The sequence below is a fragment of the Polypterus senegalus genome, chromosome 2 (genome assembly GCF_016835505.1).
Source record: "Polypterus senegalus isolate Bchr_013 chromosome 2, ASM1683550v1, whole genome shotgun sequence".
Classification (NCBI taxonomy): Eukaryota; Metazoa; Chordata; class Cladistia; order Polypteriformes; family Polypteridae; genus Polypterus; species Polypterus senegalus.
Genome location: NC_053155.1, coordinates 88,523,518 through 88,549,276, shown reverse-complemented (window position 1 = coordinate 88,549,276; position 25,759 = coordinate 88,523,518). Strand labels below are relative to the sequence as shown.

Genomic DNA, 25,759 nt, shown 5'->3' with positions numbered 1-25,759 from the left:
CATATAAGGCCGTCCGTCAGCGGCAATCCAATAGCAAACTGCCACTAAATATTCACTGGTGAAGGACTGTGCTTATGGAGAGGAAGATGAGATGGTCAGGATGGTGTTTGACACAAACTCAGCGAAACTGCGAGAGAAAGTTTTAAGTGCCAGGACTAAGGTAACATTAAATACAGCCATGGACATAGCACGAGATGGCACCAGCACAGCTGGGAACCTTCGATGCATGTACACTGAGCGGCTCACGTGAACTGACGCAGTGCACAGATAAAGTGCAACAGTTCCAAAGACGCTGAACAAAACCCGAATTACACAATTGAAAAGGCAGCAAAAAATATGAAGCGTCTGATACATATAAGCATATTCATAAATCCAACTACTGCGGAAACAAAGCACACGTTGGAAAAAGTCAATGTCCCGTTAAAGGAAGACAGTGTAAAAAAAACCCGTGCATGCAGTGTGTCAGGTCTCAGATAAAGAAGAAGACGAGCTGTTTATTGATGCAGTAAGAAACGAATCGATGAATGAAACACGGAATGTAACTTGAACACAACACATCCTACAAATACGAACCTGATTGAAAGAAATAATGATAATCAAATCCTTGATGACAGCAACACTCAGTAACACTCACAAAACAAATACTGTATATTGACAGTCATGTTACGTTATTTTTAAAATGTTCCCTTTTCTTTTTCTAGCTTTTTTAACACACTACTTCTCCGCTGCGATACGCGGGTATATATATATATGTATATATATATATCCCGATCTACATACTCGAATAATGGATACTTTATTCGCCATCAATGATTGTTTTGGTAAAGCCATACTCAGTGTATTCATTAGATGAGCGGTAAAAAGTAAGAGCGAGGGAGGATGACTTATTGAGGCATGCAGGCTGTAGTCGCGTCAACTCTATCTGAATTGCGCGATCACATTTGAAAAATATATCTTTTTAAGTTCTATTTAGTCCATATGTGTCAAACTCAAGGGCAGCGGGCCACATCCGGCCCGGCATGTAATTATATCCGCCCGAGATCATTTTATATACTGTATTATTGTTATTAAAGCCCGGGTATATGAAGCACTGGTAACACAATAAACTACAGATCCCATAATGCAGCGCTTCAGCTGCCTTGCCAAACACTTACCGCGTTAATCAAGTCTAGCTTATGATGCTGCAAGTTATTGCGAAGCTAGCTCACACGATGCTGAAGAGAAAAGTTGATTCTGAAAATAGAGCCTTTAAAAACCGATGGGAGGCTGAGTATATGTTTACTGAACCCGTGTGTCTCATTTGTGGAGCTAATGTGGCTGTAATTACAGAATTTAATCTAAGACGGCACTACGAGACAAAACATCAGGGTAACCTGAATGCAATTCAGAAAATACAGAAAACAGCATAATTAAATAAGAATCTGACACCAGCGGACGTTTTTACTCGTGCACAATCACAAAATGATTTCAAGTGAAGCTGCTTTTATGGGAGACACAAATGCACCAGTTCACCTTGCCCCACTTTCCCTGTTGCCAAGTAATGTTAAACCAAGTCGTCACTACGGTGTTCCCAAATACGCACTTTGCTGATAAACTGAGCGCACTGAGTTTGCACGGCGCTTTGGTGACTTTGAAGAACAAAAAATGTCCGTCTACATGCGGCTCGAACCTTGTGCATGTTTGGTAGCACATATCTGTGTGAGAAGCTCTTCTCAGTGATAAAGACTAACAAAACAGCACACAGGAGTCGCCTCACTGATGAGCACCTGCAATCCATCCTGAGAATCTCCACAACACAGAACCTCACACCAAACAGAAACGAACCTGTGGCCAAAAAAAGATGCCAGGCGTCCAGGTCTAAAATGACATAAGAGCAAAGACAACTGAATGATTTGATTTGTTATTGCTGAAAGGAACACATTTTATTTATATTTCTAGGTTTTGTTATGCAGCATGTTCATATTTGAATTTGTATAATTTTGAAAGGATATATTTTTATGGAGAGCAAAATCTTTTGGGATATTTAAAATCTAAGTTTATTGTTTATATAAAATTACATAAGAGTAAAGAAATTTGAATGTTTGTTCTTTTAACGTTTACTTTATTTCTAACTTGTATAATTTAGACAGGATATATTTTTATGGAGAGCAAAATATTATAAGTTGTTTAAGGTTTGAGTTGATTTATTCACGAATAATATTCCTGTCTGTTTTACCATTCCTACCAAAGATATTTCTGTCGACTAAATAAAAATTCCTTCTATTTAAAATTTAAATAGAACTTAAACAAATACGATAGTTCATAATATCCACGCAGACTTGCACGTAAGAGCGGGAGTCATCCGTTTTAACAAGCAGCGTATTGCACTGATACGAAATAGCTGTGTGTGTATATATGTAGATATGTATGTATATGTATATATATGTTTATATATGTGTGTGTGTATGTATGTATGTATTTATGTGTGTGTGTGTGTATATGTATGTGTATATATGTAGATATATATATATGTATGTATATATGTGTATATGTATAGATAGATATGTATATATATATATATGTTTATGTGTGTGTGTGTAAATATATATATATATATATATATATATATATATATATATATATATGACAACAACACTCATCACTCACAACAGTGACAAAACAATTACATTGACAATCATGTTACGTTATTTTCAAAATGTTTCCTTTTCTTTTTCATTGCTTCTTTAACACACTACTTCTCCGCTGCGAAGTGCGGGTATTTTGCTAGTGTAATATAAAACTTTGACTAGACCACAAATCAAACTCATGTGATGAGGTTGCAGCAATAACAGATGCATTATAAATAAGGTGAAAGTACCTGTCCTCTCATCTTTTGGCTTAAAAATAGAAGGTAAAATTTTTTAATGTATAAGTTATTCATAGCTGCTGACAGATAAAAAAAAAAAAAACAGGTTGAAAAGAGATCTGGCTTGTTTGTCCGAATGCTGACACTGAAAAATGCTCCTTATCTGCCACCTGCAGTGGATACAGCATAGCTTATTTTATATATATATATATATATATATATATATATATATATATATATATAATTTAATATGCTTAACTGACCAAGCTGATCTGTATTAATTTTTTAATCAAATAAACCACAGAAAATTGTTTTTAATAAATTTTTAAATATATTTTGGTCTTTGAGTAATTTATGCATTACTTCACATATAAAGTGAGTGAAACACATACTTCCAGCAAATTCCACAGTAATACTATACATAGATTTTGTATTTATAAGATCAGAGGAAATTAGGTTAATTGCTGAAAGAAAATTAACACACCAAGCCCCAATTCCTTATCATCTTCATCTCCTCTGATGAAGGACTTAATTTAGTTTCTGGCCTCTGTTTAACCTGAACTAACAATCAAAATCTTATCTGCTTGCAAAGTTTTTTACATGCTAGATGCAAACATACTTCTCTTTGTTTAAAAGGAATGATACTTAGTAATTACCAGCAAGTCAAAAAACTGCATTACATTTAATCGAAGTTCAACAGGCCCACCATAACATTATGATGATCAGTTAAACAGATGGGGAAATATGTCTGAAGTTTTATAATATTTGGAATTTAAATGAGAATGTGTGCTTTTTTAAAACAAGAGGGTGTATTCTATTTGTCATAGTATGTTTCTTCTGTGATTATATTGGCTTTCTATGAATGCAGAAGTTTACAAACACATACACCAAAATGAGCTCATTTAGGAGAAACTGGCTTTGTACAAATGAGGAAAAGGGTTTGCATAAATGTACCCTATAATAGTCTGGCATGGTCCATTTCTACGTCAGAGAAGTGCCATCATTGGTTGTTACTGAGAAGACAAGTGGTATAACTTTGTGAAAACAAACAAATTCACTGACCTAACTTTTGCAAAAATATATTGCATTGTTTTGTGCAAGAAGCCCATGCTGCTCCAAAATTATTTCATTTTGCCTGGGATCTCCCAATTGCTACTGTGTGGTTAAAAAAAAAAAAAAGATCTCAGCATGGTCTCATAGTGTTCTCAAATCTAAAAATGGGTTCATCTCTCATGAGCTCAAAATCAAGGTGTTGTTTATTGGAATAAGATTAATCTTTTTTAATTCTTTTAGTTGCTGCTGTCCCATGTGTTATTATCCTGATTGCTTTTTCATTTTGATACATTTTTGCATATTTTTTTAGTTTTAGATTTTAATGTTTTTTTTGTTGATACCATTTTGTGTTTCTGGAGGCCACCATGTTATTTTGAGAACCACAGCTTTTCCTTTCTGAAAGGTGGCATTAAGGTGTTAGACTGATTGTGTGGACACAACTGTTGGCATAATGGGCTTGCATTAACCTAAGGGGCCTTAAAAAGACATAGCAATCCTTATATTAATTTTGAGGATTTTCTCCAATCTGTATTGCAGTTGGAAAGGAGTAAAGAAAGACAGTACAGGATGTTTTCTTGATAAATTAAATTCTGTAAATGTATCTTTTGCCTCTCTTTCACTGGGGAAATCCTTTAGTAACTTTGAGACCCAATGTAAAAAGGGTACCATCCAATTTTCCTTTCTTAGGAGAAATGTGGCATGATAAACACACCAAAACCTGAAAATTAGAAACACTGCATTAAATTACTCATTGACTGACAGCGAAAACATTTAAAATAATTAAAATTAGATTTCAACAATCTCTTAGTACTAGGATGTTGTATCATATTAGACATTTTGAATGTAGTGAGAAGTCAATCAAAATGACACCTTTTTTGGTTAAAAGGTGTCATTTTGCTGTTAGCCAATAAAAGGTATCATTTTGCTTGACTTCTCACAACAATCTCCTAGTAAATGTTTCATGCTGTCCAAAACATCAGTAAAGTTATTTATAGGGAACAATTGTCGGATTCTTTATGAGCTGCTTCTTGGATTTGAGACACCCATTTTTATCTGAACCGTCAAGTTTCTGAACATGTCAAACACACTTCCAGAATGTTCCAGAACATTACCTTAGATTTCCAATCATTTTAGCTTATATATAAAATAATCAGCTTAAAAGCATCATATTCTTCCTAAAGTTTATATCATTTTAAATGCCATTATGATGAAGAATCTTTATGAATTCCTAAAACTTAGCTGAATTATTCAAATAATGAAAATCTTAAAATCAAGAAGAACGATTGTCTGGGACAGAAAGCTTACCTGAACTGGGAATTAACTCATATAACAAATGATTTTTTTATAGTTGCTGAACCAAGTACTTAAGACAGGGGTCCTCAGTCACGGTCCTGGAGGGCCACAGTGGCTGCAGGTTTTTGTTCCAACCCAATGCTTAATAAGAAGCACTTATTGCTCAAGAAACACTTCTGCTTTACTTTAGTTGTCTCGCTCGATTTTGAACCCTTATTTTAGTCTTAAACAGCTGTATTCTTGGTTTTTAATTGTTCCTAATTATTAATAGCATGCAAATGACAAAAGGGACCAGCATTTCTACAATTAGCTTGGTACCATTTACACCTGTGTGCATTTATCATGCACTATTTGGTTTAAATACTTGGAAGGAAAGTGAAGATAAAATAGTGAAGGACTGAGAATTAGTCATCCATTTTAGCCTTCAAACCATTTGGATGATATCCTTAGAAAGGGGAAGAAAATCTAATATATGTGAATTACCTGACATAGAGATAAAGTACTAACAAGCCATGAAATTACATTATTGGTAAAAATTGCTTTCTAATTAAGCAACCGGGTTAGAACAAAAACATGCAACCACTGTGGCCCTCCAGGACTGTGATTGAGGACCCTTGACTTAAGAGAAGAAAAAAAACAGAATGTCATATTTAGGTCTTAACAATTACAGTTAGACCCCCACCATGACCTAAGCTATGATCCACAGCAAACTTAAATGGCCGTCTTAACATATGGGCACAATGTACCCAGGCTTGGGGCCCCAGGAGCACAGGGGCCCACAATGTTTCTGATGCCTATGTATTTTTCTGTTTTGCTATCAAAACAGAAGCTCTAGCGCACTACTTTGCCTGGGGGACTATGATGCTGTTAAGATGGCCCTGCGGCAAAGTAAACAAACAGACAAAAGCTGCATATTATGATCCAAAATACATTCACTTAGCATCAGTATGTTGCCATTGATTTACTCCCAATTAAAGAAAGCAATATTAGTGGCTGATAGCTCATGTCCATATTCCCAAAGTAGCATGGTGATATCATTGGTTATCACAGTTGTCATATAAACCTGAGCTGCCTGAGTAATCATAGTAAATTAAAGAAATGGTTTATTTTTAGCAACCTTTGTTTGATATAGACAGCCATCTGCTTCTGCAGATGTGTTTTCTACTTTGTCTAATTTTTTTTAAATTCTAACACTGCCAAAGTTGTTCTCTTAGGTGATCTCAATTATGACTTGTGATCATCTATTTTTGATCACTTTAAAATTATGTACAATGAATTTAGTTTCTGATTACTTTAAAATGATATGATCTTGAACAACTGCCCATTTAAAAATGTTTTTATTTAAATTATACTAACAATAATGGTTCTTTAACTTGTGCTATTGATGATGTAGTAATAAAATGGAAATTGCATTTTATCATGACATGAGGATTAGTTTGTATAATTTGAAATATTGTGATGTTGATTAGATTGTTACAGTTTTACTGTGAATGCTACTCACAAACTGTCTTCTTTATAAATGACCAGGCCTCACTTGTTTAGGTTGTCACTGCTTGATATAGTTAACTTTTTTTATTTTCAAGACCATTAAAAGGAGGACCCATCTGTAACTTAATATTTTACTTGACGCAATGCAAATATCATCTGCATTCTATTGAATCCACCATTTTTTTAAATATCTGATTTATATTTGAAATTAGGTTAGATACCTTTTGGTAATCCTGCCTCCTACATTGTACAGTTGCCTTTAGAATTCAATTGGATTTCAAAATACTAATCATAGCTTCAATAAGATCATAACAGAAGCATGTCCATTTTTAATTGTTTTATTCTTTAACCATGCATTGCGTTTTTCCAGGTTTGTTTTAAAAAATCAAGAAAAATCTTGAGTGTGCCTAACTTGTAATACAGAGAATACAGTATATGGTCACATATGTGCACTTGGGAGATAACTTGAGGGATCATCTAATAGAGTTCTACCCCGAGTCGAGGGTTGTTGCTGTTACCTAATGCATCTCTTCCTCTCTTTCTTGAAGATCTGACAACTGGAAGCACCAGTGGTGTCACTTCCTGGCCATGGTTTCCTGAACCCATCTCTTCCTGTGTGGCTTCCTTTTAAGGGGTTTTCCATCACCATTTTGAGCCAGTCTAATCTGTTGAATAATGTCTGAAAAGACATCTTTCAACTTTGTTGCTTTCCCCAAAACTATATCTCTTTCCTCTTTTTTATTTTATAATATAACATAAAAGAATATATTTTATAAAAGACAACACAGAAAACAAAACATGTTGGGGGGTCCACCCAGTATATTGTAGGTAAAGCAAGTTAATCCAGCAAAACAGACTGACCCAAAACAATGACTGGTTTGGAGACTGGAGTGCTTGAGGCTTATTGGTGCAAGACAGGAAGTGGTGGGTTCTTAGCTGTAAGTGAGGTCTGCAGGAGGGTGTGGTTTGGCAACCGAAGTGGGTGGAGTTCTAGATGGGCTTTCTTTCTGGTGGTCTGTAGAAGAGGGAGAAAAGGCATTAGTACTGTTCATCAACCCCTGACTCTGCTTCTTACCCCAGTTAAGCCCTTAGACTGCCTCCCATGCGTGCATGTGTGAAAATGTAAGGAAATTAAAGTGCCTGACACTGCCTCTCTGTTTAACTAGGACATTCTGGCATTTGCACTTGACACTATTGTATCTTCAAACAGAGTGCACAATTCTCCAAACATGCATATTGCATGCACTTCAGAAAAGGTATTTCACCTGAAGCTAAGCATGTTCAGGCCTGGCTAGTACTTGGATGGGAGACCATCTACATCAATCTTGAGTTGCTGCTGGAAGAGGTGTTTGTGAGGCCAGCAGGGGGTGCTTACCCTGTGGTCTGAATGTGGATCCCAGTGCCCCAGTGCAGTGATGGGGGCACTGTGCTGTAAAAATATTGCCATCCCTCAGTTAAGACATAAAACTGAGGTCCTGACTCTCTTTGGTCATAAAGAACCCTCTGCATCCTTCATAAAAGACAGGATGTATACCATTGTCCAGGCTAAATTGCTCATCATGGCTTATTCATTCTGACCCCCTAAAAATCCTGTCTCTAACTGGCCATTTCTCTCACCACTTCACAGCCGACTTGTGTGTGGTGAGCATGCTTCTGCAAAAATGTCTGCTGCAACATCATCCAGGTGGATGCTGGAATGGCTCCCCATTCACTATGAAAAGTGCTTTGAGTAGTGAGAAAAGTGCTATATAAATGTAAATAATAATTATTATTACATTTAAAGTATAAAATGAGATTATATACATCATTTACCTTTATATTTTGCTCTCTGGTAACAGTTTACATATAAAATGTAAAATCTAAAGCAACCAGGTTTTCATCCATGACTTTTAATGATTAACTATTGGGAAACTTTACATGTTGTTCAGGTAATGTACAATTTATCTGTATGCGGATTGGTGTAATTGAAATGCTTTTTAGTCATTATACGCCATGTTGTACTGAACAAAGCACATGGGGCTTCACCAGTTGTTTTGAATAAAGGACATCCAATGATGGCCTTATTTACTGAGTATTTACCACAACAGGAGTCTATTATTTTGAGGGTAAACTTCTTTCCTTAAAGGAGCAGGTACAAACTAAGTTATCAGGCAAAAAACAGCCTGAAGCTAGTAAGTTGTAATGCTTTTGTCTTTAAGGGCAGAACTCAGGAAAAAAAAATAGCTAGATTTCTAAAACTATTTATTGCTTTTTCTTTTTTTCCCTCCACAAGATTTTTGTTCCTAAATCTGTTCACTGCAGTTTTTTTTAATCCCTTTGTCTTTCAACAGTCTTGGAAACTGTCTCACCATTTTTATAGTGTCAGTGTACTGACATCACACTCAATGCTATCACAGGCAATGACCAATGTCATTATATCCAAGGTGGAATCCACAAAATGATGTAAAAAAAAGACACATTTGAACATTAAATTAATTTAATTATTTTTAATTGTCCTGATCAGAGAGGTAGTGTGTGTAAAACTCTTTATGTAAGAAATCTGTGATAGAATTGGCATTTTCATACACTTACTGAACTTGACCTTTAAGCTTTCTGCAGTGCTCAATTTATTTAAGAAACTATCGTAAGTGGTTTTAAATATTTCATATATTGTAATCAAAGATTTAAACCTAGCAATTCTGGAGTGGTTTAGACCTTCTGATATCTGAGGATACGTGTTTATTCTTGGCTGTGCCCTCATGACTGAACCAAACACAAAGGAATCCAACTTTATTAGCTAGGGCTTTAAAGAGAAATTTCATCTTTCACCTGTTGATTTAAAACCATCTCCTTTCTGAAGAATTTTTCTGTATTAAATTTCATTCTTTAGGGTTTAGTTAGTATGGGATGTTGTATTACTTATTTTTCTAGCAGTATTTGAATTGATAAATAACTAAAAAAGAAAAGCTTCAAAAATTGCAAAAGTTTGAAATGCCATAATAGATAATGCCAGAACGCTGATTCACTAAAGTCTGTAATTGTGTGAAATGCCGTTTTCCATTTCCATTTCCATTTAAATTATTGCCACTCCGCATGTTTATCTTTCTTCAAATAGTGGAATCAGTGATAAAGGAGAGCAAAAGAAAAGAATGGTTTGACTGGTAAGTGAAGTAGAAGGATGTATGAATCCATTTCACATATTTTACTTTGATAATGCTTCTACAGTTTTTTAATTTCAGGACTGGAGAGAGCATACAAGCAAAGTTTAGTGAAAGATTAACCTGGTAACTTATTACAGCTACAAGGCAGACATATTGCTTGTACAGTACTGTACTCGGGGACAGCACCACAGTTAAGGTGAATTAGACATTCACCTAGGGCTCAGATCATAAGGAGGGGGAAAAAACAGCCACATGGGTTAGCTAACGAGCAGTCGGTTGGCGCACTAATAAGCGTGCCCTAAGGCACAAATTAACCTAGCACTGGCACAGACTGTACTAGGGTTGTACGTATCTCTCACGCTTACTAATGTATTCAAAGAATCTCTGTAACAAGCAGAAATACAACAGAAGGAAATGATCTAAATAGGCCTTGAAGCTTTCTACGGCAATGCACAACCTTAGGAGAAAACACACTTTCTAAGTTAAGCTTGTTGGGCTTTCTGTTACCACTGGAACTGTGGGTTTTCCCTTGAGGAATGATCTACATTTTAATTGTCTCTAAAGTGTTTAAATTACTTTCAAATTTGGAGTACTTATCTCCATAGCATGATAGGCTAGGATCAGATTAGGAGACTGATTTCATATTTGGGATGTCTGTGAGAGACCAGAAGGACCTAACATTTATAAATTAAGTATTAATGAGCAAATAAAATATTAAATAATCCAAATACGTCTACTTTGTCTGTACCTTAGTATGTTTATCACACTCTATCATTATAAACTGTTAAATCACTTTAAGCAAAAAGTACTAAATCAGTCAGCTGTCACACTAAGCATCAGCTTGAAGTTTCAAGAGAAAACGAGGAGATGACAGATAATTCAACTGATTCAGAAACAGGCTAGAATTTCATATAGAGAGTGAAAATTAAAAAAAGGATACAGCTAGTTTTTATAGTCAATGTGAGAAAACATGGCTATGAAATGCAGGAAAGTGATGAAAAGAATTATTAATATAAAAAAGAAGAAATGTCTTCAGAATTCACACAGGGGAGAGACAATAAGAAAAACACAAAACTATTCATGAAGAATAAGTAAATGATCTTACAAAAGAAAATAAAAGAAAATGCTGCATTTGGATTTCACAGGATTGCATATATAAAAGCCTAAACAAATCAAATGCTGAACAACATAATTTTTTCATTTCAAAAGTTGAGCTGGTTACATTGAAAATATACATTATATTTATGAGAACAGCTTATTAAAGAGATACTAATTTATTAGCATTATAACATTAGGACTATTTCATATTAATAGTTTTCATGAAAAGTTTGATAAACTTGCAGTCATGAAAAATCTGATAGCCTTATTGATAGAGAGGCAAATGTGGGTTCTATTAACAAATTCAGGAAAACTTAAACAAATGAAAAATTTATTTCAAAGATGCAGATGTTGATGTGCTGTATGTGAAGCAGCAGGTTCTAAACATGTGGTCCACTGGTGTAACTACAACACTAATCAGTCCTCCCTGCTTTGTAATTATGATTCTCAGCACTTAACAACACTAAAAATTCAATATAGCCTACGATAATCACAAGTCAATATGCCCAAAGATATTTTAATTCTGTTCTCCAAAAAGATCTGGCCTTTCTCTAGGCATTTCATTTTTTAATTTCCTACCATAGAAGAGATTCTGACCAGTTTTAGATCACATCTGATTATTACAGAAGTTTTTTCTCAGATGAAAACTAACATATGTATGTCATGATTTCACTGTCTTTTGCTGCCTTCGTGAATTGCAATTTTGCAGACTCCCCAAGTTTGCCTTAACTTTACTATTATTTAAAAATCTGAAGCTTTTATATATACAGAATTTAAAATATGTTGCAATGACTAATTGATGAGCTAGGAGTTCAGAGTATTTAATGTTTTATATCAGAGCAGAACTGTATTTCAGGTGCATGATTTGTGTTTACTTAAATACATTTATGTATATACTGCAAAGCAGGATAAATTTTAAATTTCAGGTCAGTACTGTTTTATTGAACAGTCATTGTTCATATGATGCAGAAAACTGAGAAAGAAAAACAAATTAATTAATGCACAAATACACAATATGCATATGTGATAATAGCATTTTTATACAAATTAAAAGGAAATCAGTAGATTTAATAATAAGAAATATAATAGTAACAACTATAAACTTGCAAGCAATTTTAAAAGGCACAGCAAATTTTGTAGAAAAATACAGCAAGTCATTTTGCGGGTATCATATAAAATCAAATCAGTATTTTATAAAGTGCTTTTGCAAAAGACCTTCATGTGCTATACAAATAACACACATATTTACTTTCCAACTGCAATAGTCAGAGCAATCCAAGTGATATTAATCATTGAGGTAGTAACCAACCCTGTCTGCATCTCCAGCCCATTGCATGGCACTTGCACACATACCCATGCTGACTCATGGTAGGCCACTTTAGATCTTCAAGATGACCTATCATGAACACATACAAGTGCACCAAACTTGCTTTGCACGGTTTAGAGTTGCTTTAGGTCAGAGGGCTATTCTGACCCACCCACTGTAAGATGTCCATGACTGACCACTTTCAAGAACATGGCCCCATTCAATTATAAGGGGCCTATTTAAACTGACCAGGATTCAAACCCTGAACTCCAGAGTTATTGAGTCCTAATCCCTGTTCCAGCCTGCTGTCCAAAAAATAAATGCAATGCAGAAAAGCAACAAATGGTGACAAATAAAAATGATTTAGTTAAACACTGAATAAAACTCAGTTATTTCATGAAGAAAGTAAAGAGAATTTGAACATATGGTGTCTTGGCTTAATGGGTTTCAACTTATGTACTGATTTGTGTCTTTCAAAGCAGTAAACATACAAATTGATTTGCTAAAGTGCTCCCTCTTCTTGATACAGCACCAAGAAGTATGAACCAGTGGGTAGACTGATGGCAGTATGTCAGTTCACTTTTCTCAGAAAACAATGCTGGATAAACACAGACCTTCAGCCTGGACTGCATTGGGTGTTTTTTTCTTCTGTACATTTTAAAATTTGTTCAGTTTTCATGTGTCCAAATAATCAAAATGCACTATGTGAACAAGCATTTGTATTATTTTCAAGAGTCTCTGTATAAATAAGTGTACTATTTTCAAGCGTCATTACATGAATAAGCATTTGCATTATTTTCAAGAGTCTCTATGTGAATAAGCATTTATATTTGTATTTTTAAGAGTAAATATGACTGTGTGTCTACTAGGGTGATGCAGAAGTACACAGTATTTTGTACTGAGTATGCATTTTCGGTGCTGAAGAATGAAAAGGGAACCTTTAATGTAAATAGGATGTTTATGGTATATCAATCACTTTTAACTGTTGATGATAAAGTGTTTTTTTTTTTGGAAGAGGAAGCAAAAACATTATGAAAATAAAAGTAATAATTAGAAAAAGCTAGAGTTCATTACATCATTATATTTTGTCTCTAGAAAATAAAACATCTATCTGAATACTAAACCCAGAACAGAGTCAATGACACTTTCTCTCCACATGTTGTAAGATTACTGAACAGCTTGTCAAAATAACTTCAAAAAACAGGTCTGGCACCTGTTTATTAAGGAACAAAGCAAGAACAGGTGCATCCAAACGGAAATGTTAACGAAATCTATATAAGAATAAGAAGAATGTTTCAATAGAACAGGTGAGAAAACAACAAGTAGCCAGGATGAGAAGGAAACAAACAGTGAATTATCATACTTCATGGTGTACGTGGACAGGTAGGGTCTAGTTCAGGATACAGTATATTTTTGGTAGTGTAGGATGTGAAAAATGCATGCAGTTACAATTGAAAGCTAAAATAGAATGTATCAAGAAATTAAGGATTTTGTGAAGGTTGGAATTTTTTGCTTGAAATACAATTTAATATCTCAACCACATCTCTGTTTTCAGATTATCAACAGATATTCATTCTCAACATATTCCGCTCGCCAACCCAGTAAAATCCACCTCCTGCAACCCAACCATGCCAAAGCATGTGCTACGTGCCAGCCACTTCATGCCTATGTAGCTCACGTATGTGGATTTCACTTTCTGCAAACAACAAATCTTTTAATTCTCCCGGATATGCCTCTTCATTTGGAAGAAACACTACTTTTCCCTGATGGCAACACGAATTAGACAATCTGTAAGTCTCTGACTTAAAGTTTAAATCCGAACAATATATTCAATCTCTTTTCGCTGTTCCATTATTTCAAAGAGTAATAATTTCCGTTTGTTTGCACTAAAGCGATCTTTACTATAATTTTTTTGAGACTTTCAAATTTTAGTACTTTCATTATCTCTAACCTGCTCTGCATGTGTATAGCGCCAATGTTTTTGAATTCTTTACAACGTTCTACTTTTTTATCTACTCTTTGTCTTTTATTTCTGGCCTCGGGCATGCTTAAATCTTTTGGCACAAAGTTTCATCTCGCAGGACGGGAAAATATCTCTCTGAAAAAATCATGTCTTGTCTCAGGATTTTTTTTATTATAATAGAGAGATTAACACTGCATAATAATTCCGGCAGAGTGAATAAAAGAAGAAAATTAAGAAAGTGATCAAAGCTATTTTAATGTGGTACAATATGGTACAACAATGGTGTATACAGTATGTGACAAACCTGTTCAGTTATTGTTGATAAACATGTTTCTGAATGTCTTTGGATTTGAGATGTTTGAAGGCAGAACCGTTTATATCACTCACATCACAAGCCAAACTATATACCCCCCCAAAACCTTGTATACACATTATTTAATATACTAAACCCATTGTTTACTCCTGGAAATTCATAAGGTCCTGACAAACTTATCCAACCTGTTTTGTGGAGGCAAAGTCAAATCTCTACTATATAGTCTGTACCTAAACAAAAGAATCTTGGAGCATGCTGTCCAAAACTCTGGGTCCTTGCAGTGACCACATACTGAAGCCTATGTGAAAGGGAAGAGGTCTACAGTTGCAGTCAGCTAGTGAGTGAAGTCAGACCAGAGTCCCAAGTTGTCTCCTTCTCAGTCAAGTCAGAGCAAGGATCAGAAGACAAGAGCTGAATTGGACCTCAGTAGGGTCCCTTCACACCTTAGTTTCAATATAGGCAGAATAGGATCTGGTTCTCCACAATAACACAGTGGGTCAGAAAATGGATGGATTAACACTTAAAAAATGCTTTGAGAGTTAATTTACTCAACTATTTCTTTATATATACGTAATTGGAACTGGTTCTTAAAACAAATGATGTCCACATAATAGCACTGGTTAAGCATGATCAGTGAGAAAGAAGAACTGCGGTGATATCAAAATTCATACAAAGTAAAGGTACAACAGTGCATTGCTGATACAGAAGCAGCGGTATAATTAAGCAGCTTCATAAAAAGGCCATTATATTAGTGACATCATATAACAGTACATTTCATTTGGGAACATTCACTCAAAAATGGCTAAATATGATTGGGATTTTGACCAGGGTGGCAGCTGGAAAACTAATTAATTTTTTAATTCTGAAGTTCTTCAGGTAACAATGAAAATGAAGAAAATAAGGTGTTTTCTTAAAATCATATTCACATACAGGGAGCACAGTGGCAGCATTGTTTCCTTGCAATAAGGAGACCAGGGTTTGTGTCCCCGGTCCTTCCTGCTTGGGTTTCATCTAAGTGCTACGATTTCCTCACACTGTCCAAATACATGCAGGTTAGATGAATTGGCATCACTAAATTGGCCCTAGTGTGTGTGTTCACAGCTTGCGATGGACTGGCACCCTGTCCAGGGATTGTCCCTACCTTGTGCTGGCTGGGATAGGTTCCAAACCCCTCCCAGAATTCTAGTCTGGATTAAACGGGTTAGAAAATGACATGACAAGACAAATTCACACATACATTGCAAAATGGTTCATTTAATCAATTTATTTTTCAAAACTGATCAATTCATTTCAGACATTTTATATTTAAAAAAATACTATGGACTATTTTGTGGTGGAATAGAATACTTCGAATTTTTTTCATACTCTTGTGTTGATTCATAAACAGAATTTCCCAACCATTACAACTCTTTACAATATGGTAAAAGTATGTTGAGTTGTATTGTAATTAACATGCAGAATCTAATAATAATTGAAATGGTTAATTAGGCTGGTTTATTAAATCTGATAAAAATACATTATTACAGACTTGTACTGTGTAGAGAAGATGCTGTTCTCATGCATCCTTGATTCTCTCTCAAGTACATTTTTGAAGAGGTTAATTGACAGCATGCTGGACACTGTAAACACCTCAAATGAATCTGTCACTTTTAAAATCTTTGAAAACTGCTGTTATTGAAGTTTTGCTTAAGAAAAATTTGTGACTGGACATTTTTAGACCGTTTTTAAATAAAGTTCTAGCAAATGGTGTTTAAACAGTTAAATTATTACATAAATGAAAATTCTATTCGAGCAAAGCACCAGTCAAGTTTTAGAATTAATCATACAGTAGTACTGAAACTGTTTTAGTTACATTAGTAAATAACTTAGGACTTAATGCTGAATGAAATAATGTGTGTCTGTGCTTACCCTTTCACATTTGAGTGCTACTTTTGATACTATACTATTGGTTTACCTATCTGGCACGGCCTCAAACTGGATTCATTTATGAATAATTAGGAAAAAGATATTTGTAAGTTTCAACGACTGTCAATGAGAAATACATGTTCTAGCGGGTGGAGTGCCAAAAGAATCAGTTCACCCTCCATTACTATTTTCATGACATACTCTACCATTGAGTAAAATCCACAAAACATATAAGGTGAATTTTCACAACTTTCTAATACATTTGGAAATAGTAGGTCACAGGGAAGAAATGCTGTAGTGGGACACACAGATCCATCCTTCCATCCAGCCATCCATTCATCTATCTATCTACAGTTAAAAGGAGCATAGTCAGGCACATGTAGCAGAGTTGCTGCCCAATAATCATTATTATTCTTTTGTCATGTTACAAATACTGAACCAGAATCAAAACCATGGAATGGAAGAGTCAATGCCAGTTATTTTTTCCCCTAACTGTTTTTTTTGTGTTAGTTGTTAAAGCACTAAAGGCCCTTCTTATGATTGCTCTTCTTTAAAAGTGCAGTTGTGTCAACATGACATGCTGCACAGGTACATGCCACATTGCCCGGTACTAAGCTGCATCTTTGATAATAAATGGTGTTTATTGAAAACCACAAAAATGACAGAAAATATCAGCATAACAAAAAAAATAAGAACAAATCTAACCATAAAAACTGAGATTTTTATTCTTGTTGTGAATTGGTTACTTAGTAAACATTTTTTTACCCATAAGAATACAAGTTTAATGTCTACTGTATAGAATATTTCCAGCTGGGTTTACTAATTTTTTCATATTCTAGAAAAAAAAAAAGCTTACTTTATCATCATTATGTTGTTAACTCCTTGTGATGCCATTTTGTTTTTTTATGAGCACTGCTACTTCATAGGTTTTATTATTATGATGTGTTTCGTGGGTTGCCGTGAGTGCAATTTTATGTGTCACATCGTCTGAAATTACCTACAGTACATGACACTTTAAAGTTTGCCACAACACTTCATTTACCATCTGTAATTTAGATAAACAACATAAAACAAAATCTTTTCTTCATGCCTGTACATCTGTTATTCTGGTTTTGAAATTTTTGCTATTCTCTTTTGGACTACCATTTTCATTAATGTTTCAGCTTTTGATGTTTTGCTTCTTTTTTGATGTGCTCAGTAATGGCACTTTTTCTAAATCTGACCTTGACTCATTTCCTGGCTCATTGTAGCCATTCTTTTCACACTGTTCTGAACCCTAACAATATAATCCTTACAATAACTTCATCATATCAATAATAGAAAATAATAACAAATGGAAATAAAAAGTTGATAAGTCATTGACACACATGCACACAAAATACATGAATTAATCAGTGAGACTCACTGGTTGACCTGAGTTCTCTGAATACCTTTCTAGCAATACTAAGTGGACAAGCAGTAATTTTGCTACACTTAGCAAGGAAAAAACAGAAATTGTCTTTAGAGAAAAAAAACCAAATCTGATGAGGTGTTATCATTAATTTCAAATTCCATTATTTGCCTAGATTACAAGGACTTTTTCTTTTATAAGAAATAAAGCGGGAGTTCAATGTTTTCAGTCACTGCAGTACCCTTAGAATCTGACATGTGCTTTTGTTTTTAACTGCCTATATTGCTGAAATGCATCTTTAACAGAATTGTCAAAGATAGACATAAATAGGCTTCCTCTTGTTTGAAATGCAGCAGTAGAAGTTGTAAGGAAAGTGAATATCTGAGCACATAACATAAGTTTTTTAATTAGCCACCTTCTTGTATCGTTTAGGATTCATTTTAATATGTTCTTAATTGTGTACAAAGCTGCAAATAGTTTTGTGCTTTTATATGGTTCAGAATGAAAGTCTCTTTAGGCCTGAAAATCATGTCCTTTTATCTTCAAATTGGCCACCTTCTCAACAAAGCTAGCATGCAGCATAAGGGGAATGGACAGGTGGGAGTTTGTTTAAATGTTACAAAAGAGATACTTCAAGCAAGCAGCAATGTAGATCATTTCAAAGTAATGCTAAGAACACTTTTTTCATTTTGGATGTTTAATAAGTATTATTACCTCTTGTGAGACTAACACATACTGAAACTATTTTAGTTTAGAATTTTCTGGGATCTTTTCATACTATGGATAATGTTTCCATTTAAATGTGTAATAAAATTTGTGACTGTTATCATTATCATTAGTTATTAAACAATTCCCTTTGTTTTGCTTTGTTATTTTGGAAGAGTTTAGGAGAAGAGGGAGTAGATATGTTGTAGGATCTAATGCAGAAGATCTATGAACAGGAGAGAATACTAAAGGAGTGGAGGAACAGCGTGATTATACCCATTTATAATGAGAAGGATGATATTCAGGATTGTGGAAGCAATAGAGGGATAACGTTGATGTCACACACAATGAAAATTTCGGAAAGGGTTAAAGAGTAAAGGCATAGGCAAGAGACAAACAAAGGGGAGGAACAGCTTGGATTTATGCCAGGGAGAGTGTTTTCATTGAGTCAGCCGATCGAGAGGAGGTGGAGGTTGGGAGCGTGCACGAATACAGCACTTTGTTGCACCCACCCCTCGATGAACTACCTCAGGATCCTAAATTAGGACCGAGTGCAAACATACAACAGGTGACACCTCCGTAGCATATTAGTTTGAATGGAATGGAACAGTATGAGGTTTTTTACAGTGGCCCAAGTGCCAAGTGGAGTGGAGTGGAGGAACAGTGTGATTATACCCATTTATAAGTAGAAGGATGATATTCAGGATTGTGGAAACAATAGAGGGATAGCGATGTCACACATAATGAAAATTTGGGCATGGGTTGTAGAGAGAAGACTTAGAGAAGAGATTGCCATAAGGGAGGAGCCATTTGGTTTTATGCAAGGAAGAGGAACAACTGATGCAGTCTTTGCATTGAGACAGATGATAGTGAAGCATCGAGAAAAACAAAAAGGTCTGCATATGTTGTTTACTGGAGAAGGCTTATGATAGAGTGCCATGTCAAAAGGTCTGGAGGTGCATGAAAGAGAAAGAAGTACCGGAAAAGTATGTGAAGATTGTCCAGGATATGTACGGTATGTGAGAAGTGAGGACTCGAGTTGAAAGCAGTGTTGGAATAACAGACAAGATCCCAGTTCGAGTAGGGACCTTCTTTAAGCCCTTACCTCTTTGATCTGATTATGGATGTGTTGAGCCATGGGATAAAAGACCAATATTCCTGGTGAATGCTTTTTGCTAATGACATTGTGTTGTGTAGCACCAGAAAAGAGGAAGTACAGAGGAAGAAGATAGACTATATAAAATTTAGTGATGCTCAGGATTCAGAAGTTAGCCTTCAGGAAGAACTATTGAAAAGAGTGGATACATATAAATATCTAGGATCAACAGTAGCCTGAGTTGGAAGAACTAGATGTAGAGATAACCCATCAAATGCAGCATGGATGGAACAACTGGAAGAATTTAAATATGTTGTAGGATCTAATGCACAAAATCTATGAACAGCAGAGAATACTAAAGGAGTGGAGGAACAGTGTGATTATACCCATTTATAAGGAGAAGGATGATATTCAGGATTGTGGAAACAATAGAGGGATAACGTTGATGTCACACACAATGAAAATTTCGGAAAGGGTTAAAGAGTAAAGGCATAGGCAAGAGACAAACAAAGGGGAGGAACAGCTTGGATTTATGCCAGGGAGAGTGTTTTCATTGAGTCAGCCGATCGAGAGGAGGTGGAGGTTGGGAGCGTGCACGAATACAGCACTTTGCTGCACCCACCCCTCGATGAACTACCTCAGGATCCCAAATTAGGACCGAGCGCAAACATACAACGGGTGACACCTCCGTAGCATGTTAGTTTAATTGGAATGGAACAGTATGAGGTTTTTTACAGTGGCCCGAGTGCCAATCCTGCCACCAACCCATAAGTTTTCCCTGCTAGTTGACCTGATTGCAAGGCTGGATGCAGATTACTATCATACTCAGGATGGAGCAATTGCTGATACAGAAGCATAGAGAAAAACAAAGATTTGCATATGGTGCTTATTGATTTGGAAAAGACTTATAATAAAATGCCACATCAAGAGCTCTGGCTTTACATGAGAGGGAAAGGAGTTCCAGAGAAGTATGTGAGGATTGTCCAGGATATGAGAGTGAGGACTCGGGTTAAAAGCAGTATTAGAGTTACATACAAGATCCTAGTTAGGGACGTTCTGCACCAGGCATCTTCTTTAAGTCCTTACCTCTCTGATCTGGTTATGGATGTGTTGAAACATGGCATAAATGACCAGGCCCTCTGGTTGCTCATGTCATTGTGTTGTGTATCACCAGAAAAGAGGAGGTGCAGAAGAAATTGGAAGAATAAAGAGGGGATTTGGAAGATATAGAGTTGAAGATAAATAGGAAGAAGACTGAATATACTTTATGAGGTTTAATGATGATGAGGATTCCGAAGTTATACTGAAGGGAGAGCTATTGAAAAGAGTGGATACATTTCAACATCAAGGATTAGAGGCTGCCCAAGTTGGAAAATAAGATGCAAAGATAACCCATAGAGTGCACTGAGGAAAGATCAATTGGAAGAAGACATCAGGAGTATTGTGTGATTGAAGAATTAAAGCAAAGGTTAAAGGTAATGTTTTTAAGACATTGGTAAGACCACTAATGATATATGGAGCTGAGACATGGACAGTTAAGGGGGCCCAGGAGAAGGAATTAGATGTGCCCGTAATGAGAATGTTGAGATGGAAGTGTGAAGTACAAAGTGGGAGAGATATTGAAGAAGGTACAGGAAAGTAGGTTGAAGTGGTATGGACATGTGAAGAGGAGATACATTGAATATGTGGACAAAAGAGTGATGGAAATGGAAGTACAAGGGAAGAGAAAGCCAGGTAGACCAAATCAGACGTGGATGAATAAAGTAAAAGGACTTGACTGGCGAGGAGGTGCAGGACTGAGCTGTTTGGAGAAGCTTGATCAAGCACATTGACCCGATGTAGAAACAGGAAAAGGGGGAAGTGGAAAAAGAAGAAGAATTAACCAATTCCCTTTGTCTTTTTTTTCTTGGGGTCCTGTTGTGCTGTTATGTGGCATTGTTGAAGTTCCTACCAATTTTATAAAACGAGTCAATAAACTTGAAGCACAACACCAGCATCATAAGAGCTCCGAGATATCATAACTGATACTAACCTGCATAAAGTGGTATTATAATGAATGTCAACGCTTCATAGAAGGACTCACAGGAAACCCTGACATTAAAGTTTTCAAAAAAACTCTGACAGCAAATAGTAAATCTGATTAATAATTAAGTAACCTGAAGGTAAAGATTGGATTCACAAGATTCATAACCTTTACTGAAATAATATTGCAGATAAATTTAGGAGAAGAGCACCTCAGCTTAGATCCTGGACCATGTTTCACATGGATTCCTGCATCACTCAATTTTTTTTTTTTTTTTATTGGCTAACCATTTCTTTATTCAGGTTTTGCTGACCTAAGCAAAGTTAGACATGGATACACTTGGGATTCATAATTCTTATGTTGGCTTTTTCTTGGGAGTTTAAATATTTTCTGAAAAATCAGCCTTTCAGAAGAATAATGATTAAAAACCGAACATAGATAAAAGAGTTCCATAATGTGCACTGGCCTCAATTTGCTTCTGTAGTTATGCAGGATAAAATCTAGATATGTTGAATGGATATCAAGTCCACAATCTTTTGCAAATGCTGCATAATTCTACTGAAGAAAAAGATAATTATTTCCTGGGATCATACAAAAAACTTTCTTTTCAAGCTTGATTAATAAAGAGTGCTTAGATCTTTACATGTTAGTTAACTATAAGTGCATAAAGTAGGAAAGACGTAATTAAAACACAATGCTTTCTACTGTTCAAGGTGTAAATTAGTATTTCAGAATGAATCAGAAAGTTCCAAATAAAATGTTACACAAAAGAATAGAAAGTTAGGGTGAAAAAAGACCTTTAAGACTATGCAGGCAAGGCAAGTATTATGTGCTCATCCACCTCTTGCATGGAAAATCATGTATAATCATCAATAAATTAATTTATTTACAATATGGGATCCCTATCTCTGTTTTAACCGAGTTTACATAAGCAAACGGCGACATTTTCTTTCAAGCGCGCCGCTCCTTAAACCACTTGAGCTGGGCAGGCTGCGAGGACACCAGCGTGTAAAACTGAGCACATTTAGAGGAGACAAGGAGACTGCACTGGCCAGTAAACCAGCTCAAGGTGTGCCCAGGCACACAGCGGCTTCCGCAGGGAAACGGTAAGCGCACTTCCTTATAACCTTATAAATACCGTTGCTTTAAGTTTGAGGCTTCTTTAAGTTAAATTCGTTAATGGACGGGGTCGCGCATTACCACAGATGGGTTCGCTATGGACAAAGCATTTCTTTCATTTAAAAATAAAACTACACGAAACACTGAGTAAAATTGCGCATCGGGCAGTGTTACCTTTTCAGACTGCAGAACCAACTTTGATTCCTGGCTAGGATCTCTGAAGTGTGCAGATGCACAAGTGTGTTTGATCAGGGACTTAGCCCCGCCCCATAATGCAAAGGTTTTCTGTCAGGTTGACACTACGTTGGTGTGGTGAGAGACAGTGTGCCATCTTAAGGCCAATTCTTGACCTTTGGTCTACGAAAATTTTTAGTAAAAGAAAACGTTGTAGAAATTCTGTAGATGGCATTTCTTAATGTGAATGTTAGGCCAGGCAGATTACTGTCCTAAATTGGCTATACAATAGTATACAGTCAAAATGAAAATAAATCTCTGCAAAGTGATCTAAATGAATTTCAAACACTAAATACATTGATTACAAAAGTATTCAGCCCTTCAATTCAGAATTTAATAGATGCACCATTGGCAGCCATTACAGCTTTGAGTTTGTGTGGACAAGTCTCTCTTAGTTTTGAACATCTGGACACTGCAAGTTTTCCTAATTCTTTGTTGCAAAATTGTTTTAACTCTGTCAGTTTGCATGGCAATTAATAATAAACAGCTTCCTTCAACTCTTGCCAACTGCCCACTTCAAGACATTAACATGGTTGTTTAATGCCATTCCTGTTTAGCGTTGGCTTTATGGTACTGCCTTTCTGGAAAAGAAATCTTCTCACAAGGTGCAGGTTTTTTTTACAGACAGCATCAGGTTTTCTTCCAGGATTTCCCTGTATTTTGCTGCATTTGTTTTACCCTCTACACTCACAAGCCTTCCAAGGCAGGCTGCAGAGAAGCATCCCCATAACATGATGCTGCCGCGCTAATGCTTCAACATGGGGATGGTGTGTTTTTGATAATGGGCAGTGCTTGGCTGATGCCAAACATCGTGTTCTTCTTCCAGCAGACGTCAAAGTCTCCCACGTGCCTTTTAGCAAACTCAAGCCGAAATGTAAAGTGAGATTTTTTTTTCCCCCGTGACTTTCCCACTCTCCCATAAAGTTGCAACTGAAGCACCCGTGTAACACTTGTTGTCCACACAGTCTCCTCAATTGCACTCAGCTCCTTCAGAGTTACCAATGGTGCCTTGGTGTCGTCCTGCTTTTTCAATTTCTCAATGACCGATTCACCTGGACTCCAAGGGATATTAAATGATTTGGATATTTGCTTGCCTCCATTCCCTGACTGGTAATTTTTAATCAGTCTTCACAGAGGTGCTTGAAGTGTTATCTTGCCTCCATTGTGTTTGTTAAATCAGGATTCTGACCCACCACAAATTGAACCTTCCAGATATGGTGAATTTAAAGTAAAATCACTTGAAACCCATTAACTACAAACAAGTTATCTCCATTTAACTAATTACAGTATGTGATGTCTAAATTGACTGTTCATTTAGATATGTCAGATTAAAGATGGTGAAAACTTATGAATTATTTAGTATTTTATATTTGTAATTTAGGCTACTTTGTGGAGATCTGCTTTCACTTTGACATTAAAGTCTTTTTTTGTTAATCAGAGGCAAAAATGGCCAAATTAAATCCACTGTGATTTAATTTTGTATAACAATAAAATATGAAAATGTACAAGGATGTAAATACGGTTTTTAAGCACTGTGTATTGTGTGATTCAGCTAATCTTGCTAAGGAAGCAAGTTGTAATTTTTAATATTTCTCATAATTACTTATTCCTTAATAAAATTACTGATATCCATTATGCATGTTATTCCAGAGGTATAATGCTTTGGTAGCCATTACATAACAAGACACTTATTATACATACAGTTTTTCCTGTACATTGCTTGTTCCCTAGGAGTTTTTCTGGTACTTTTTATACAATGAATATTTGGCTATTAATATATTTGCTTTATCTTTTGTATATAGTACTAAGTAGCATTTGTATCTCTCCATCATACCAATTAAGCTTGCATAATCCAATTGATGGTTACAAGGAGCTGGAGCCTATCCTGGCTTAGATCCTGTATAGCATTACTCGCCCATTAAAGAATACTTTCATGCGCACACCTCTACTCTGTCATTAAAGGCCAATTTGAAGTCACCAGTTAAGGTCCCATTCTCATTTTGGGAGACTGGTGGCAAACTGGAGTACCAGGACACACACACAATGAAGAATGTTTAATCTTCAGATACTTCATGTGCTGAAATAGGAATTTTGGAGCCGTGTGGCAGCATGTTCTTTGCTGTTCCATATTTTTAATATTTAGAACTTGTCATTTATGACTTATTCAATTATAATTTTGTTGCTTGAAATAAGATACACATTAACTAATAGAAATAGCATTTGTTTCAAGCTACGTTACCTCCATTATTACTTTTGTTCTTGCCTTGTGTTGACTAGTAATATTTTATGGTACATTATTTAATACCTATTCCCATGTAGTATTTTTGAACATGCTTTCAACAACATGTTTGCAATTAGAATTTTTACCTTGCTATGTATTACATAGTTCCTAGAAGACTTTGTACTGGTGTGTCAACACATCTGAGGGTTTGTTTACTCCATCACCATAACTCGACTTTTATATTACTGTGTATTGTACAAGAGTCTTGACTAATGGCATGGTTACCTTTATTTTCACTACTTTTGGTTATTAATCCACAGCTAGTTGCTTACTGTGTATGTGTGTCTTTGTCAATGGGATAGTTACATCTATCTTCAATGCTTTTGGTTATTAATCCACAGTGACTTGTTCAGCTAAAGGAGTGAATTTGCTATCATTACAACTTCATAAGAGCATCTAAACTGTCTTCTTGTTCTGCTTACAGTGCCACCTTAAATGCATAATGCAGTCAGCTGTGACAAAATAACTAGAACAACATCATTAATCTATAATGATTTTAACAATGAT

At 35.6% G+C, this 25,759-nt stretch overlaps 1 protein-coding gene across 3 annotated transcripts in view; it reads right to left on the bottom strand.

The window, feature by feature from the left end:
* Positions 1 to 25,759, bottom strand: part of slc36a4 (solute carrier family 36 member 4) — a 786,828-nt gene that overhangs the window by 248,762 nt on the left and 512,307 nt on the right. Inside the window, exon 12 of one of the 3 annotated variants that reach the window (XM_039744147.1) lies at positions 7,548 to 7,694. The exons of the other annotated variants lie outside the window; for them this stretch is intronic. Coding sequence (XP_039600081.1) covers positions 7,612 to 7,694 — 83 coding nt within the window. The 3' untranslated portion in view covers positions 7,548 to 7,611. Of the gene's footprint in view, positions 1 to 7,547; positions 7,695 to 25,759 lie in introns of those variants that run through there. 3 annotated transcript variants of the gene reach the window in all.